This window comes from Tenrec ecaudatus, chromosome 14 (assembly GCF_050624435.1).
Source record: "Tenrec ecaudatus isolate mTenEca1 chromosome 14, mTenEca1.hap1, whole genome shotgun sequence".
Classification (NCBI taxonomy): domain Eukaryota; kingdom Metazoa; phylum Chordata; class Mammalia; order Afrosoricida; family Tenrecidae; genus Tenrec; species Tenrec ecaudatus.
Genome location: NC_134543.1, coordinates 37,570,415 through 37,590,516, shown reverse-complemented (window position 1 = coordinate 37,590,516; position 20,102 = coordinate 37,570,415). Strand labels below are relative to the sequence as shown.

At 39.5% G+C, this 20,102-nt stretch overlaps 1 protein-coding gene across 10 annotated transcripts in view; it reads left to right on the top strand.

The window, feature by feature from the left end:
* The window catches only part of GPHN (gephyrin), a 634,470-nt gene extending 615,715 nt beyond the window's left edge, over positions 1-18,755 (top strand). For 4 of the 10 annotated variants that reach the window (XM_075530856.1, XM_075530857.1, XM_075530855.1 and 1 more), the window contains 5 exons: positions 3,817-3,890; positions 7,745-7,809; positions 10,727-10,830; positions 16,079-16,175; positions 17,794-18,755. In XM_075530856.1, coding sequence (XP_075386971.1) covers positions 3,817-3,890; positions 7,745-7,809; positions 10,727-10,830; positions 16,079-16,175; positions 17,794-17,927 — 474 coding nt within the window. In that variant the 3' untranslated portion in view covers positions 17,928-18,755. The remainder of the gene's footprint in view (positions 1-3,816; positions 3,891-7,744; positions 7,810-10,726; positions 10,831-16,078; positions 16,176-17,793) is intronic. The other 6 variants (XM_075530862.1, XM_075530859.1, XM_075530858.1 and 3 more) reach the window with 3 other exon arrangements.
* The last annotated feature ends 1,347 nt before the right edge of the window (positions 18,756-20,102 follow it).

Here is a 20,102-nt window from a genome sequence, read left to right as displayed (position 1 = left end):
GTCTATATTTTTTCTAAGACAGGTGTGTTTGTTCTTCTGTCAGTCTGTGGAACTTTCAATATTCTTTGCTGATACAACAGTTTAGTCCTTATTCAGTGTTCAACTTTCACATGAATATGAAACCATTGAAAATACCATGCCTTGGGTCAGACATACCTTAGTCCTCAAAGTAATATCCTTGTTTTTTCCACACCTTAAAGAGGTCTTGTGCAGCAGATTTACCTAATGCAGTGTGTCCTTTGATCTCTTGCCTGCAGCCTCCATGAGCATTGATTGTGGATCCAAGCAAGACGAAATCTTTGACAACTTCAATTTGTTCTCCATTTATTATGATGTTACTTATTGTTCCAGTTGTGAGAATTTTTGCTTTCTTTACATTGATTTGTAAACCATACTGAAGGCTGTAATCCTTGATCTTCATCAGCAAGTGCTTCAATTCCTCCTCACTTTCAGCAAGCATGGCTGTGTCCTCTGCAGATCAAAGCTTGTGAATAAGCTTTCCTACAATCCTCAATATGAAAAAAAAAAAAATCCCCATACCAGGACCAACAGAAAACATCATGATAAACAGAAAAGATTGGAATTTTTCAACTATTTCATTTTACTTGTACCCACAAGCAGAACTCACAGAAGCAGCAGACAAGAAATCAGTGTTGGAAAGAAAGGGGGGGAAAGGGAAGACATCAGTGTTGGACATTGGGCATGTTTGCAGCACGAGACTCGATAAAATGTTAAAGAACAAAGCTGTCACTTTGAGGACTGAGATACACCTGGGGTTTTCGGTTGCCTCATGTGCATGCAAAAGCTGGATAATGAATAAAGAAGACTGGAGAGGAATTGATGTCTTTAAATTATGATAAGCAAGTCTGTCTGAGAGCATGTCTGACCAGAATGCTCCATAAAAGCAAGAATGAGATTTTATGTCACCTTTCGTGGACATGTTGTCAGGAGAGACCAGTCCCTGGAAAAGACCTCATGTTTGCTAAAGTAGAGGCTCAGCCAAAAAAGAAGAAAACCACCAAGAAATGAACTGACACAGGGCCTGCAACAGTGGGCTCAGACATAACAATTGGGAAGATGGCACAGGAGACAGGCCAGTGTTTTGTTCAGTTGTACATAAAGTTGCTATGTGTTAAAACTGGCTCAATAGCGCCTGACAACAAAACACCTATGAACTACATGGTATATGTAGAGAGTATATATAATATGTAAATAGATGCTGGAAATAGGCTTTATATAAATATATGCATGCCCATACTTTTTGTATGCTGTGACTGACTCATAGCAACTCTATTTGACAAAGCAGAACCACCCCATAGGGTTTCTTAGCCTGTAATCCTTACATGAAATCACCACATCTTTTCTTTCATGGGGTGAAACCATCATGGCACCTGGAACTCCATATATGAGGAGTAAAGATGTTTGTAGGAAATTTCCAGGATCTTTTCATTCATTTTTGCCAGAGACTTTTTGAAGCTCCCTCATTCACGTACATGCACACACAGATGATATACGTCAACAATAGAACAAAAAAAGTGGGGAAAGAATGAATGGAAATAATCTAAGGTTCTTGCAGTTTCCATAGAAGTGATAAAACTTACCAGATTAGGGTAAACTGTAATCATGGGTGTATGTTGTAATATTCAGAACAACCACTAAAAGAACAATACACAAATGCATTAATAACCAGCTAATAGAAAAGAAAGGATACAAGAAAAAATTATAATTAAAAAAAGATACATGAAAACAAAAATATGTGACAAATAGAACACAAATTATGATGGTGACAGTTTAAGATTCAAATATAACAGTACCATATTAATTAAATGGATTAAGTACTTCCATTAAAAATGACTTTTCTTGATTTTCTAAAAAAATATTAATTATGCTGCCTACAGCATAAGTATGAGGAGGCTTCAAAACGTTTATGGAAAATGGAATTAAACTATAATGTTTTTTTTTTAAGTTTTGCCATCCTTGTCTTTATTTTTATTTATTTATTTATTTTTAATCTTTTGGTCATGATTTTTTTTAATCATCTTATTGGGGGGCTCTTACAGCTCTTATAACATTCGAGCATATTTGTACATATGCTGCCATCATCATTTTCTAAACATTTACTTTCTATTTGAGCCCTTGGTATCAGCTCCTTTTCCCCCCTCCCCCTCTCACCCTCGTGACCCCTTAATAACTTATCAGATATTATTGTTTTCATGCCTTACATGTGTCCCTTCACCTAAGTTTCGTTCTTCCTCCCCCCTTCATGAATTTTTTAAGTCCCCTCATATAAAGAGGCATGAAACAGTTAGAAGATAAAGATTAAAAGAAAGCTATGCCAAAAGTTAGCTGGTGTATCGATCACAGAAAAGTAGGATAAGAAACATTGTTAGATGTAAAGATAAGGGACATTCAGTTAATGATAAAAGTGTCATTCATCAGGAAAATGCAGATATTCTAAATGTGTCCTATCTAATAAGATCATCTTGGAAAATAAATGATCCAGCCTTGAGAATTTAGGTGAATCCAAGAAGATGAATGAGGTAAGGATCGGAGTGGAAAGAGGAGACTAGAAAGAAAAAGTATTTTGAGCAAAAGAAAGAAGATTCCAAAAGGCCAGGAGTCAAAAGTCCTTACTAAACTGAAAGTCTAACAGGAGCGTGAGAAGAGGGATTAGGAGAGGAGTAGGGCTGGATGGGAAATGGGTTGAGTGGTGATGGAGAGCAGTGATTGGGGAAATGGAGCTTAAACGTACAAGAATGTTAGATACTGTACTTAAAAGATGAAACGTTTATTGGGAACCAGGTGGTGATTATATCGTTACTTGGTCAGATTTGTTTTCGGAAGATCACTGTTAATAAATAGTGTATGGAGAATTCTAAGAGGACAAAACTGGCAGGGAGACCTACGTCAGTCATTCAAGTGAGAAATCTGTTGGCTGAAGTCACGAAAGAAGGAAACATACAAACAAACAAAGAGAAGGAGACAGGCTAAAATAAAGTATCTCTATCAAAGTATCAGTATTCAAATTTGGGGCATATTACTATACTAACTCAATGTGAATTAATGAATAAGGAATTCAGTAACAGACCTAGAGGCAAGACCTAGAGTTTTTGATGTTTTGTTTTTCTGTATGTTTACAATACTGTGTTGCCATTCATTCACAAAGATCAGAATTTGTCAAATCATTCTGGTTTGCTTGTAACCATTGATTGATTATGGTTTTATGAGCAGAATGTTAAGTTGGAACAACTAAATTCTCTAGACCTTCTGTTGTAGAGTTCCCTCCTTAAATTAAAGCTGTGTTGCATCTTACTTGACATTTACACTTGATGGCTGAGTAAAGACCTAGTCTCTTCTCACAAAATATTTATGTTGTTTTAAGTCCATTAAACAGAATAGTGTATGATACATACCTATGGCTTCCCTGTTCATGTAAACTAATTAAGAAACACTTCTTGCCCTCCTTTCCCAGACAAGATCCTGTCTTTACGGAGAGATAATAACCCAGCAAATAATGTGTATTCATCTAACGCCTCCCACAGAAGGCACTTTCTTTGAGGTCAGGGACATTGTCTCTTCAGTTCAGGGCCACACCCCTTAGCACCTCCCATGGTCTTCCACAGATAGCAGGTGCTCCATAAATACTTACTGAATAATACATGAAAAAATCTTTTGTTCTAAGCAAATCCACATCACTGAGCTAAGAAAACTATTGCTTTTCATTTCAAGCTTAAGTATTTGTTTTATTTTCATTTAAGGTTTTAAAAGTCTGATATTAAAATGTTCAAATACAGTGATGATCTTTCCTATTTGCAGGACTATCTCAAGCAGGTGCTGGACATTGATCTTCATGCTCAGATCCATTTTGGCAGGGTTTTTATGAAACCAGGGTATGAAAATTATCTTGTTCTCTAGTACGGGGTTTGTCTGGCTTGCTTTGACTAACAAATATTTAAATGATTGATAACATGTTCTATAATAGAGTATCCTAATTTTGAAAAGAAATAATATTAGAACTCTTTGTTCAAAACAACTCCTACCTGAAATGGGAATTCATCTTCCTTATGAATCACTGGGTCTGCCATAACAAAGGAAAGCCACTTTCTAACCCTTTCTTCCCTTTCCTTCCCCATTCCTAATTCCTTTTCTTTCTCCTCTCATTGTCTCTCCAAGTAGTTTAGACTGAAAATAGGGAACACAGTGTTTCCATCATCCAGCTTTATTAACTGTTAACCTTTTTTTTCATACCTTTTTGAAAATTAATCCCCACCCACTCACTACCTTGGTGGGGAGAGGGAGAGGGCTGGCTTGTTTTAAGGCAAATCCTAGGTGACATTTAGGAATAATAGTGGCTTTATCTTATGTAATCATGGTGATATTACCTCATCATTATTATTCTCACACACACAAAAGGTTAATATCATCTAATACCGTGACCATATTCAAATTTTCCCCAAATATCAAGGAAAATGTCTTTTTCTATTTGTTTTTGTTTCAATTAGGATTCCAAGGGAAGTCTACAGTTGTATTTGATTGCTAAGCCTTTATTGAAACAAGGCCATCTACTTCTCCCTCCTGGATTTCCCTCCCATGCTGTGGACTCACTGAAGCAAGTGGGCCACCTGTTTAGAAACATGCTTCCCAAGTGACGTTTCACTAGCTCCATTCTCTCCATTATATGCCACCGACAAGAAGTTAGACCTACGGACATCATTAGGGTCTGATTTTGTTTCGGGAAGAATATCTCATAAGTGAAAATGACATATGCAAAAATCTTAACACCTATTCTCAAACGAATAACCTCCACAAGGAAGCTCATGGAGCTTTTACTGTGCATTGTAAATTTTCAAAGAAGGCCAAACAGTGGAGTGGGTGAAACATGACACCCTGTCTTTAGGAATGGTCTGCCTGCTCCTATCTCTGTCACTCCGTGAAGCTTTGATGCCCCACGGAGAACCTCCGTGTCTGGGTGAGCAGCCCTGCCGGAGACGCCAGTCACAGTGTTGTACTGCCCAGTATGCTCTTGTTTGTGCATGCAAAGGGAGCAGAGTGAGGATCTCCCAGTTGTAAGAAGAGAGAGTTGGGAATCAGCAGCAAACTCCAGAAGACTTCTAAGTGTCAAGCCGCCCCTTCTAAATCCCTGCTTGATTAGGGACTTACTGTCAAGGAAAAGTATCAGGCTTTACCTCTGTGTCTTGCCTGTGTACGTTTAGAGTTAATTGCTAAAGCAGTTCCTACATTTGATTTGATTTCATTTCATTTAGAATTCTTGACATTATGTTCTGTAGTACCCTGCAGTGTGGCAGTTTAGCTGCCACTGCCAAGGACCTTTTGTGATTGTTGAATTTACATCGTCATTAAAATTCTACTGTTTCTTAAAACAATAGAGTGCTACAGGCACTCAAAAAACCTTGTCATCCTCGTTTTTTATACCATCTGAAACAAACTGAGAATGGAACGGACTCTGTGCAGTGGGGAGGAACCTAACATTTCTTGACCTCCCTCTAGAAAAGTATTTGTGTAACTTTTATGCCTTAAAATAATCTCAGCCCTTATGATGTTGACACTCTTTCTGCAGTCTTGTTTACAGCTTGTTTCAGCTTTTGAAGCGCCTTCAGTTCCTACTGTGTATTCTCCTGCCTTAGCGCCCCAACACTGTGCCTCCATTCAGAGCTTACAGGCATCGGTGTGTCCAGAGAAGAGTGAGCAATGGGTGATGAATCCCAGGAAGTGGCTTTCCAGAGTCTAAACAAAACAGGACTCTCGTGACATAGCAATGTTGAACATGTTTTGCTGTAATGCAGTCCTTTTAAATGAGTGTCTTTAGCAGTATTACATTCCCTGTCTGCCAGATGCAGAAGGTGCTCAGCCTTCTGATTTAAGCTGGCTTTAAATACGTAAGAAAGAATGTTCTGCATTCTTCCTTGTTCCTTTCATCTGTGTGATGGTTTGCTATTAGAAAGTGGTTTCGAAGTTTAAATGGGCTTCATTTAATTGCCAGAGCTTTATACTTGTCTAAAAGTAAGAATTGAAAAGTAATCGTTACTTAATGGGAGGACAAAAGAAATATAAAAAGCTCAAGTACAATTTAGCTTTGCTCTTCCCACATAGATTGCATTCAAAATGCTTTTTTTTCTTATTTTAGAGTTAGTGATACTAGAAACAAACATTTGAAATATTATCAACCAAATGTGCCAGCCCACCGTTGTTAGGGGTCATCTATGATGACCGTAGCTGTCAAGGTCATGTCTTAGAGATTATTTTCATCACAGAAGTGACATTGCCAGACAACAGATCCATAAATGGATGCGACAGTGTCCCTTTTCTAAATCACAGCAGAGAATCAGGAAGTAAGCAAAAGGCTTTGGAGAAGACAAAATAGATGTCACACCGTCCATAGGCCAATATTTCAGTGCTCACGCTGTGCGCGTCTTACCCAAATATGAGCCACAGCATCAGAAAGACCTCAGTTCAAATCTTTGCTCCCTCACCTAATAGCTGAGTGATTTGGGCCAAATTGCTTAATCTCCCTCATGATCCATTTCCTCATCTATAAAATGGAGCAAGAAGTGCTATCTCATGGGATTGTTAGACTCAAATGAGTTCATAGATATAGCACATAGATATTACTTTTTAAAATAGTATTTTCTATGACCATCACTGTAATTGCAGTACTGTTCCTAGTTCTGTCTGGTTCGCAAGCCTAAAAAGCCAGCGTTAAGGCTGGAGATAAACATTCAGAGAAACAACAGAAAAAAATAATTAGAAGAAAGAAACAAGCACAAAATTAAGAATTTTAGATACAACAGTGTGGGGTCATAGTTTATAGGTGAAAACAATCTGTAATGTACTTGGGACCTGTTGTCACTAAATTCTAATAGAGTAGAATGAGTTTATAACAGTGGCTGAAAATCATCAAAACCATGGTAATGTCGTCATTCTCTTTTTAAAAGTCATAAGAGAGTAATTTATTTCGGAAAAATCAAGTTTGCAAAACTGGAAAAAATAAAACAATTCAGATGCTTAAAGGGATCATTTTTCTAGCTATATGGAAATTACAGTATTTCCTAAATACTCTTCATTGTTTACTCATCATTAATGTCATGAAAATGTCCCTGGAGCGCTGCAGAAAGGGTATGCAACTGAAATAAATCATCTCTCCTCAGCTCTCCTCCCCTGCATGCCGCTCATCTCTCCCCACTCCCCACCCCCCACAATAAGGGTTCTGTCAGTGTCTTGCAGAAGTAGAATTTGAGTGTATTCTAAAATGTCTTATTTCTTTAACTTAGTTCTAAGAATGATTTTTTATTTATTTTCATATTTCAAGAAACTTCTTTCAGATAAGGGAGGAGTACTTTTATGTTCCCCCACTGATTCTGATTTGACAATGTTAAGAAATGCTTATCTTGAGCAGAACCTCATACACTGTATGATCTGTCGGTCTCTGACAACTGGATGATTGTTAAAATCTCTAGTAATTAGACACTAATAGCATGGACAGGATGAAAATTAAAAATCATCTACAGAACAGGAAGTGTGGATCTTTGTAAAAGAAGAAGATACTAAACTCAAATTTATGTAACTACTCTTAGAACACTTCGTGGTATAAAGGATTAAAGGCCAGTCAGCAATATGTCCAGTGATCTGTGTGGGTGGTCACACAACAAGAACACGGGGTACTGAATTTAACTCTTCATAGGACTTAGCAATCACCCCCAAATAACCTTTTTTTCCCCCCCTGTAGTCTGCCAACAACATTTGCAACTTTGGATATTGATGGTGTAAGAAAAATAATCTTTGCACTACCAGGTAAGAATCATGGATGTTTTCTTCTGCTTTTTCTAGAAAAATAACCAAAGTCTTTTGGGACTTAGCCCATGGCTAGTCCCCTATCAGAGCACTTGCCTTGCAGTCTGAACGGCTCAAGTCCCACCGTGACCACCTGCCACCTCTGTGACTGGGCGTCACTTCACTTCTTTCTCCAGCCATAAAATGGGAATCTGGTCTGTTTCATGGGGTTACTATCAAAGTCAATTAGTATGTTTCAAAGTGCTTTCCCAACCCAAAGATGTTTAGCTATCACTAGGTCCTTTATCTGAATTGATCAGTTGGCAGCCCCATTACCTCCAACTAGTGTGCCAAAGGATGACAGGACTTTCAATTACCCATACAAAAATTTCAAAGGTAGCTCGCCAGACTTGGGGTGGAGGAACAGAGAGCAAGGTGACAGGAAATGTGCATCCCAGCCAAATCCAACTCAGTGGTTTAGAATCTAGGACAGCACAGTGGTTCATTTTGTAAAGATTGCCAAATTCACATTTTTATTTCTACTTTTCTGAGGGTCATGCATTCAAAGCCATCACTAAAACAGTTTAACTTTTTGTGTGTCTCTTGCTTTTCTTTTTTTTTTACTAAAACTATTAAAATTGCCCTCTGGCCTCTAGCAGTAGCCTATCCCTTGTTTGTTGGACACTGCTCCCTTCAGAAAATAATGTACTTATTCCTTTCAAATTCAAAAATCTGGTTACTTTGAGATATTTATTTGCTTTTTATCTTAGAGAACAAATCTGAACATAAAGATAAAGATAAGCAGGTGGAAGAATTTTGAAGTTCAAAATATTTTCTAACCTTTATTTGTAAGCATGAAAGAGATCAGACTTCTAGTCAGATAGAAAATTATAAGACAGAGGACATGTAAATTAGTCCCCAAAATTTATCTAAATGCAGCTCTACCTTAGACAGGTCCTCTGAAAACAATCCTGCAAAGAAATAGGCTCCTCTTCCTCCCTGGGTTTTGCCCAGAAGGAACTATTTATTTATCTATAGAGGGTATCACTGAGCTTACATGCCGTCAGTGGATGTGATAAAAAGGGATTTACACCAGGAGCAAATTCTGTCATTTTGACTGGCATGTTGGTAATCTGCCAAAGAAGTTAGATAATGCATTTTCATGGTGGCACTATTAATTAATTTGACATTTTCTCTGCTCAGCCTGAAAGAACCAAGAGGGGGCAGCAACTGCCCACTCTCTGATTGCAGGGTGAGCAAAATCCCCCCCCATCCCTCCCGCCGTGTGGAAGGTCTCAGACTTCACGAGTGGATTTCTGCTTCCCTGCAGTACCCACACTGAAAGGCCTTACTCGTTTTTAAAATAGTTTGAAATTTTTTGTAGCTATTTATTTATCTAAGCCGTTGAACTGACTATAGTAATACATAATTGGTTCCAAAAAGTTGAGGAAATATGTAAGCGTAAGGATTAAAAGTGTTATCTGTAATTCCCTCTACCTAGAAATAATCACTATTGGCCACTTTCTGGTGTCTATCCTTCTAGTTTTGTTTTGTTTTATTCTCATCCACATAATTCATAGAATATAAAGTCTTAGTACTACAGGATTTAAATTTTTAAAAGTATCCTAGTAACAATTACTCAGCACAAAAAGTTGAGAAAGTTCACATACGGGTGAGGAAATGTTATCCATACTCTCACACACTCACACACATAGCCAGAAATGTCTAAAATTTGAGAATAAAATCAAATGCTCTTAAGAGGTGAAAATTTTTTAATAACAAGCTCTATCAAAGTTAAAAAACAATTTAAGAATCCAAATGTCTTCTCCTAGAACAAATCTGGGTATGTGTTGGTTAGGGAAAGTTGAAAACAGTCTGAGGGGACTTCAGAAAGTTTGTGGAAAAATGAAATGAAAAGATAATGGAATTTTCCCACTAACGTTTTGAAGCCCCCTTCATAGACCGAACGAAGTGCCAAAATATTGCTATATTTGCAATACCCATCTGTTTAATTAAGTCTTAGCCTAAAAATCTAATAGTTATTTTCCACCTCCAGTGAATACATACATGGCACCAAAATAAAGCTCACTGCCTCTGCAACGAACAGCACAGTGGCCACATGCGACCCCCCCACCCCCGTGGCACGTGGCAGGGGTCAGAGAGCCTCCATGGTCCTTTCTTCTTGAGCCACCTGCCTGCCCTCGAAGTGCATCACACATCCAGATTTGTGCCTCGATAAATATATTTGGACCCCTCAAATTCTTAAATTAAAACTTTAAAAGAATTTGGTATTCACCTACAAGTCCTATTTATTTAAATTTTTTTCTAATTTTAAGATTACAAATTTTTCTAAGATTTCTTTTTATTTAAAAACAAATTATTTAGCGCACAAAGGACTTGAAGAATACGTTTCTTTTGAAGTTATGAAAAGAAACGGGGGAAAAAAAGAATTTGAGGAATCCAAGCTATCCAAATAAATCCATTTTTAAATTGTAAGGAAATTTCCTTGTTCGGGCATGGATTGTGGATAATATTTCTTTATACTTGCTTTTATTTTCTTTGTGTATGTGTGTGTGTGTGTATCGAACAGGTATTACTATGGTAATTTAAAGCATTTTAAAATATAGTATGTAAATGAAAAGGACCTTTAAATGGCTTGAAAATTTCTCAAAATTATTAATGGCTTTAAATGCATGGTCCCGAGGGAAAGCGAAACAAAATTATTTCTGCTGCAATAATGTTAAACAGCTTCAGGCATCTCTGGGCTTCAGAGCTGGCACTGGATTGACTCTTGCTATATTCTCGCGTGTTTTGAATTCCAAAATGCTTTAGAAGAGTGATTAGTTGTGTCCATCACTCCCTGTGAAGAAAGAGGCAGACAGACGACGTGGAATGTTTTCGTATGTGTACTATGAATAACTGCTTGGTTGACTTCCAGGGAATCCTGTGTCAGCCGTGGTCACCTGCAACCTCTTCGTTGTGCCTGCCCTGAGAAAGATGCAGGGCATCTTGGATCCGCGGCCAACCATCATCAAAGCCAGGGTAATGTTTTCTAATGACCAGAAACTAAAATTGAAACCTGATAACAATTAAGAGTGTAATTTTCTAACTGTCCAAAACACATATCTAGGATTTTTATCAGCTTTGAGGGAACATGTGCTTACATGGCACCCTTCATGACAGAAACCCAGGAGGCGGGAAGGGAATCATTTATTCCTTTTCTACAATCTTTCCTCACTTCGCCAACAGACTGCTTTCTCCAGCTGGAAGTCCATGTGGAAGGCCGTAGAGCAAGGTTTAGGAATTTGCGTGGATGCTCAGGAGAGGACGGGTAATTAGAATGGAGCTGGCACCGTCCTAACCTGAGACCTACATGCAGGAAGGGACAAGCATGTTCTTTCCCCAATGAGAACTCTTAGGGGGCACCAATTGGCCTGCTCACTTTTTCGTAACATCACTGATCAATTTTACATAATTCAACAAAAGATGATCAAGGGGCTGGAAATTGACCCTGCTGATTGAAGAGGAAAGATGATGCAGGACAACGTAAACCAAAATCAACCAAACCTGTTGCCTTCAAATCAATAGTCACTCATATTGACTGTATCAGACAAAGTGGAGCTTCTCCATAGGGTTTCTAAACCTGTAATCTTTATGGAAGCAGAATGCCTCTTTTGTATTCCATGGGGCGGCTAGTAGATTCAAACTGCCAAGCTTTAAATGAGCAGCCAGCACTTAACTACTGCATTACCAAGTGCTATAGGACAATTAAGGTCAAGGAAGTATACTTATGGTGAAAGTTGTTTGGAAATTAAGAATCCCCTTCACCAACACTAACTTCAATTTGATTTATTGAACTAATTATATTACATACTTTCTGCATTACCAATTTTCTTGGCAGTATAAGCTATAATGCCAAGTCATCATTCTTTAAGTGTTCTGAAATAAATTTAGATGTGACAGAATGCTCTGATTAATTGATGACAAGAACTTATAAACCATAGAAGGGAGGAAATATTAAATATTAGTCTAAGAACAGATAGCTAAAAATATTAAGAAAATCTAGGCTTTAGGTATTTTTCTTAATTTTGACCTAAGTACTGGGATTTTGTGTACCTAATGAAATTTTTTCTTTCAGCAAAAGGTTCAGCTAAGTGGATCTGAAAACAAATTGACATCATGATGGTGTTATTTGAAATTAAATGGAAAAATAATATATAAAAATGTATGAACCAGCAAAAAGCAGTTTATTCAAATTAGCAGGTCAGAGCTGGAAAGCTTAAATCTAGGCATTTAAACTAATACTACTCATTATTTTCATATTTGCTAGATTTAGGAAACAAAAACTTACATTTTTATGAGAAAAAGGGTTTCTCTTAGACTTTTCAAAACTCCTGTTTTAATATCCACCATCTCTTGAGACTGGTAGAGTGGTAGCCTTCTGTCCATCCTGACAAGCATGACTGGATGTGCCCTTGTGACCAGACTGACACACACTACATTGTTCTCAGAAGCTCAGAGTTGAGAGCGAGCTCACAAATCCGCCCAACTCCTCCCTCCCAAGAGCAGTGCCCCCAAGGCAGCCAGACGGGTCACCAGTGCGCTGGGCGAGTTGCCTCTTTGTTTAGCCCCACAGATCACTGCCACCTCTTCCTTCTCACAGCTCACACGATGTGGAATGTTGTCGGGTCTGTGCTATGAATAACTGCTCAGTTGACTTCCAGGGAATCCTGTGTCAGCCGTGGTCACCTGCAAGCCTCTTTGTTGTGCCTGCCCTGAGAAAGATGCAGAGCATCTTGGATCCGGGGCCAACCATCACCAACTTTAGAACATAGCCCCATTCACTGCCTTGAACTCCATGGCAATGTCTGAACATATGAATTCTGTAGCTTAACAATATCCCTCAGTACTATTGTCCCTGAACAGTTCAGCCAAAATGGTTGCCGTCCTTACTGCCTCTGTTGCCTCTTTGGGAAGGGTCACCGGCTGTTAAGTGCTGCTTGTGATAAACACACGACTGGACTCTGAGGTAGCCATTCTGTGGGGCGGGCAACGCTCTGTTATCTTAAAGGATCAGAACCCAAAAATGCCATTCTCTGGCAATTATTAGTTCAGAATAAATATATTAGCTGTTTCCTTGGTCAATTATGGTGAGAGTTGAAATACTTGATTTCCTGTGATAGTCAGGAGCACAATTCTAGCACTAATTGAATAGAATTGTTTGCCCAGCGTCTCCACAGAAGAATAGCCTTAATAATCCATTTCTTTACTATCCCACCAGAGCCTCCTGCACTGCTCTGTTCACCACTTTTATTCTCCTGAGCCCGCCACGTCGTACTAACAGCTTGCCTAAGTCTCGACCTATTCTTTGGGACCAGACGTCAAAAGAGTCCGACCTCCAGCACCCCCAGGACCTCTGGCCTATCAGCCTGGGCCTCCACCCAACATAACCCCCTCTCTGTTGGGGCCTCTGTTTTCTCACCGACTCTCTTCCCTGTACTGTGCCACTGACCACCTCCACCTGGCTGCCATCAAGCCTCCTGTGCGTCTCCTTGCAGACCGCCTGGTCCTCGCAATTGCCTCAGAGTTTGCTTTACCTTCCTGTGTACGTCAGCCACCTACACCCACATCAGTAATACACCCACCAGTGCTCCACCTCCTGTTAGTTCCCCTAAACTCAAAAGCCTTTGAAAGGAACCTGAGTTGAGCCTCTCCCAGATGGCAGACCGTGGCTTTCACACCATTCACTTCAAAGAGCACAGCGTTCTTCAGGGTCGCCTTGCAGAGATGGGAACACAGCGTTCAGGCTGAGAAACAATAACTTCGTAGTGTGATATTTCGGTGTGATTTTGTAGTCATACTTTTTTACTCCCCTCCTATATAAAGAAAGCACATAGTAGGCGCTCTATCCCAAAGCCTCAGTTTTCTCTCCCACTTCATCTGCTTCCCCTCCTCTCCTCTGGCCACACCATGCCATTTGCTACTTCCAGGATAAACATTAAGTCCCTTTTGTGTACCTGTACTTTTCCTTCCTGGAAGGTCCCCTCCTCGCAATTCCAGCATTTCCTTTACATGCCTGGAAAATTCCTTACTCGTCCTGTAAGATTCAGGCTGTTCTCACCGTTCCTGTGAACCCTTTAATCAAGATCCTTAAGAAGGGCATCCTTCTGGACCATATAATTCATTCTATGGTAACATTATCACATTGTATTTGCAATTAATTGATTACGCGAGGATTCCTTGAGAATTTTTGTGCAAAATGTGTAGGAGAAAGAAGGAAGGATATTAGTCTCCTATTTTTAACCTGATTTTCCTCCTTCAGATGTTTACCTATAGACCATGTTATGTAATACAGCACCAAATAATGCAGTTTTTCTCTTGAGTGACTTCTAGGTGCTAAGAAGACAGTCATAAGAAGCAGTCCTAGCCCCCGGGACTGTCCAAATTTGAATAAATAGAAAAAGTCATCAGAAGACAAAGATCAGTCCTCTGATTGTTTTGTTGAATTATTTAAAATTGATCAGTGACGTTACAGAAAGAGTGAGCAGGCCAATTGCTGCCCTCCGAGAGTTCACATTGGGGAAAGAACACGCTGTCCTTCCTGCATGTAGGTCTCAGGGCAGTGCCAGCCACGTGCTGTAAAGTTCCAGGACTCTAATGTGCACAAACAAACATGTTAGTTAACAAAGCGCTCTCCTTTCCAGTATAAGAAAAATCTAAACTTAATGTCTTACTGCAAAAAACACAGCTATTTGTAAAAAAAAAAGCGATGAAAAAGTTCAGTTTGATGCAACTGATTTGGGTTTCTCAAATTTACATGAATATCTTCCTTTAAAATAAAATAATTTATATTTTAATTAGCTGGAAAAAGAATTAAAATATTTAGAATCATCAAGTTTGAAGGCACTTTATCCCCTCCCCCCCCCCCCCCCCAGAGCTCACCATACTGCAGAGTCCATTCTGACTCATAGAAACCGTCTACAGCTGCCTGGAACCAGCCCGTGGTTTCTGGGGTTGCAAATCTTTATGAAACAGAAAGCCTGTCCTTCTCCTATGAAGCAGCTGGCAGTTTTGAACCGTTGACCTTGCAATTAGCTGCCCAACATGTAACCCACCCTGCTATCCAGGCTCCTTAGGAAATCAAAATAACCTGCTCACATAACAATAAGAGTATACAAGCAGTTCGTAGTTAAACTGGGAATAAAACCTAGAGGGCTGGTTCTCAGTCGGTACTTGTTTTCCCCACTACACTGCCATAAACCAGTCAGTGCTATCAGTGGAGGGGGAAAACTTGCTATTCTTGGAAGTTTTGTACTGGAAAAAAACACACAGGAAAACAGTGGGAAGACATTTTTATCAGAACAAGTTAGGAATAATTCCAAGCTACTCCGTCAATACAGAGCATTGGTGCACCGTGGTTGAACGGTCCACCGCTGATCAAAATCTTGGTACTTCCAACCCATCAGCCACTCCTTGGGAGTAAAAAGTAGCAGTCTGCTCTGATAAAGATTACTGTCCTGGAAACCAATTCGCAGTCTCCTCTGTCCCAAAGAGTCACTATGAGCCATGATTGGCTCAATAGCAGTGGTTTTGGCTTTTGACTTGTGTCATCGGGGGATTAAGAGAGTACAAACGTAACTAATATCAAGTAAGAGTTGAGTAGCTTAAGGACAAATGCTAGAATTGACCTTACGATTTCCATCTGCCCTTTTCTTTACCGTGAACACCAGCTTCTTAGCTTTCTCTTTCTCCACCCAAGCAGCCCAAACCACGGACTTGCTCTAACAATCACACTGGGGGATGGCAGTGGTAGACACAACTGAATGCCAAGAATGTTTTCCTTGTCCATTGTATTATTTGTACAACCTCTTCCACCATGTAGTTTTCTGGGATTTTTAAATCATTTTATTGGGGGATTTTACACCTCTTAATGCAAACCATACATACGACCATCATGTCAAGCACATTTTACCGTTATTGCCCTCATCATTCTCAAAACATGTGCTTTCTACTTGAGTCCTTGGTATCAGCTCATTCCCCCTCTCCCCCCACCTCCCTCCCTCATGAACCCTTGATAATTTATAAATTATTTTTCATGTCTTACATCGACCGGTCTCCCTTCACCCCTTTTTCTGTTGTCTCTCCTGCTGCGAGGGGGTATGTAGATCATTGTGATCGGTTCCCCCTTTCACCCCCTCACCTTCCCCTTCCCCTCCTGGTATCGCTACTCTCATCACCGTGTAGTTTTGAGAGATGGTTAGGTAATCCCATTGCCTTCTCTTCACTCTAGTTGTCATGTGATGTGAAGCTGGACCCCCGTCCAGAATACCACCGGTGTATCCTAACTTGGCATCATCAAGAACCACTGCCTTGGGCACAGAGTACAGGTGAGTCATTCACACCTGAAACATCCTATTCACCCATCCTGTTAAACACAAACATATATAATCTCCCTCCTTATGTATGCCTAATGTTTAAATTATGATACTGATCAGATAATATAAATGATTCTAGAATATTACAGAAGCCCCAATAAAAAGATTTTTAAAAAAATGATTAGGGCAAAGAATGTACGGATGTGCTTTATACAATTGATGTATGTATATGTATATGTATGGATTGTGATAAGAGTTGTATGAGCCCCTAATAAAATGTAAAAAAATTTTTTAAAAAAAAGAGAGAACTTGAAAAAGGAAATAAAAAAACATTACAGAATAACAAGACAAGGATTTTAAGAAAGAAAAAGGAAAGGAAAGTTGAGTTATTTCACTGAACCCTATTTTCTAGATTTCACTCACACTGCCTGCCATCAAGTCAATTCCTCCTCCTAAGAGCCTCAGGACAGAGTAGACCTGCCCGAGGGCGTGTCGGAGGATGTCCATCTTACAGACGCAGCAACCGCAGCTTGCTCCCGCAGAGCAAATGGTGGGTTTGAACCACCAGCCTGTGTTCCCATTATGTAACCCACTCTGTCACCACGCTGCCTTTATTATCTAGAGAACAATGGAAATCACAAATGTAAAATTATAGAGCATAATTCTGAACGTTCTTTCAGATATATAGATTGTTCGTCTCCTGACTTCTGTGCATAACTTTAATTGTAGAGAACAAAGGGAACGATGGCCATGCCATCACACACACCAATTATCATATAATGCAGTCCTCTCATCCTACAGTATACCCAAAATACTGATGGGTTTAAGGGCAAAGAATACCAATAACAACATGCTAAATGTAATTAATGTAACAGAAATACACAGGTAGAAAATGTTGGAATGGTGTTTTATGATGTTCCATCTTTACTCAAGTATAAGCCGACCCAAATATCAGCCGAGGCACCTAATTGAACCACAAAAACTGCATTAAAAATGTGCTGAAAAACTCCGCTTATACACGAGTGCATATGGCATATGTTTACCATGGTAATATAGTAAAATTTAAGTTTAACAATAATTTAGAGTTCTCTAGTTAATTCCTCAATCTTTGATCTCTCGCTTTGATAGTCATCAAAGACACTTGCATTAAATTGCTTACGAACTAGACTAGTTACCAGGACCACAGACAAGTTTCCGATGGTCATATTATCTTATTTGGCTTTTCCAAGACTCAGGTCTTCTATCATGCTTGGTGCTCTGTAAAGACTAAATAAATTGTAATTGCTGCCACAGTCATTATTGTTGCTTTAATAGCTCCAAAAAGTCTTTTGAGACACAAATCATTTTTATCTGAATGGAGAAAGCCACGGCGTCTTGCGTAGCGCTACGAAATCCTGCTTTTAGTGTTGTCCGCCAGCATTCTAATGCTTGTTTTTGACGTATTAGTGAGAAGGTGGTAGGAGATAGTCATGCACACACCTAAAACAGATGGTTGCAAATGGAATCCTCTCTCTGCATCTCAGAGACCCACCGACACTTCGGTTGCAGGATTGCACTTGGGAAAGCACCCGAGCAGCTCCAAAGGTACCAATTGCTGCCTGTGCTGCCCTAATGAGACCTCTCTTTCTAGGTAACCAGATGAGCAGCCGCCTGATGAGCATGCGCAGCGCCAACGGGTTGTTGATGCTACCTCCAAAGACAGAGCAGTACGTGGAGCTCCACAAAGGCGAGGTGGTGGACGTCATGGTCATTGGGCGGCTATGATGTTCACCCTCAGGAGAAAGCTTCGATGCATGTCCACATATCATTGACTGTATCCTGTAATATGCAACGGCACAGCTAGTTTTTCTGATTTGGATAAAAGTTGATCTGTATAGTCAACATCTTGAACTATATTTCAAATGAATTTAAATACCTTTTAAAGAAAACACACCTAAAAACAAATCTTAACAGACAACTCTATTCTGATTAAATCAAAGCAAATTTTTCCTTTCTTGCAAATTGCTTTGTGTGTTCAGTGCTAGGTCTGATAGCGATAGCTTTCAGTAGACAGCGGTAGGTGCCTGCAGAACTTGTGTTTTTCTCATCTTTAAAATACAACTACTTATGCTCTTAAATCAAGGCTGTCTGCTTATTTATACTAGCGTAGGCAACACTTGGATTTCCCTTCTTAGGACGCTTCATAACCGCTTTACAGAGAGCCTTTGCTTGTTCTTTATCACGTCTCCCGTGTTTATGTGCACAGTGCCAAAAGACGAGAGGCCGTCTGGGGGGAGGCCTGCCCCACCTCCTGGAGAACCGCCCCGCAGAGCACCCCGGGCGGTTTCTCACCCCAGGAGCCCCGTGGCACAGTACTCTTGGGCAGTAACCTTTTCTTTGAATAAACTGGGGGGGAGGGGGGAAATGCTTCCTTAAGTGCTGACAGCCTTTTTAACCAATACATTTAAAAATTGTACAGAACAAAAAAAAATAAAATCAAAGACTGATCTTGTACAGATATTAGTGTTACCAGCATTCATGTGGAAATTAAGAGCAAAGAAAAATTAATGTTAAACAACTCTGTACCATAACATTTTCTGTAATGATACTGAAACTTAATGAATAAAAAAAAATCTTGATCATTATTTAAAAATGTGTTATGTTGGCCTTGTTATTATAAAAAGGAAGATTGACATGCATTCTGATGACATCCTTTCTGGATTATAGGACTAGGTAAAATGATCTAAAGCAGTTATGATATGGCATAAAGGTAAGTGAAACCATTGTATGATTCTTTGGATCAAATAGCTTTGGGATCCAGAAAACATAGATTAGAAGCTAGGAGAGAATCTGTCACTCATCTGCTCCTAACAGGTTATACTTGAAGAGTAACAAGCAAATTTAGTGGAAAGGCTAAATGACAGAAAACAAACAAACAAAAAAAACCCCACTAAAGTCTAATTTTAGAAGATATAAAAGTAAAAAAATAATAAACCATAAAAATTAAAGCTAAATACCCAGCAAAGTTTGAATCATAATAGAAAAGAAATGGGAAAATTCTGCGTTAACCATAAAAACACACACACAACAAAGGAAATGTACTCTATCCACATTAGCTCCTTTGGTAAAATTTAGAGGTTCTTTTCAAAGGTTATGGGAACATTAAGTATGCTGTAGAATATGCATGGCAAACCAAAATATTAAAATTGGCATCCTCTGCTCAAGTCCTGCCTCAACAAAAGAACACTTTTGTTTTAACAACCTGGCTTTCTGTGATGCTCACCCTCTCCAGCATGAAGACAAAATGGATGTGTAAGCAAATGTGGTGAAGAAAGCTGGTGGTGACCGGCTATCAAAAGATATAGCATCTAGCGTCTTAAAAAGCTTGAAGTTGAATAAGCAGCCATCTAGCAGAGTGGCAACAAGCCCATATGGAAGAAGCACACCAGCCTGTGTAATCATGAGGTGTCGAGGAGATTGAGTACCAAGCATCAGAAGACTACAAACAAACAAAAAGTCATATTGAGAATGAGGGGTTTGGAGCAGAGACCCAAAACCCATCTGCAGATAATGGAACATCCTCTCACAAGGAAGGGAAGAGTCAACCAGGGCATAGTATCACACCAATGAAACACAGACTATTCCTCTGGTTCCTTGCTTCCTCACCACCACCCCCTGACCCCCACTATCATGACCCAAGTCCTGCCTTTCTAGCCTCTTATTTTCATATCTTACATCATCAGCAGACTCCCTTCACCCCCTTTTCTGTTGTTCTTCCCACTAGGTGGGGGGGTTATATGTAATCATTGTGATCAGTTCCCCCTTTCTCCGCCCACCTTCCCCTTCCCCTCCTGGTATGCTACTCTCATTACTGGTCCTGAGGGGTCATCTGTCCCGGATTCCCTGTGTTGCAAGCTCTTAGCTGCACCAGTGCATTTTTGAGGATTTTTTGCTTTCTCT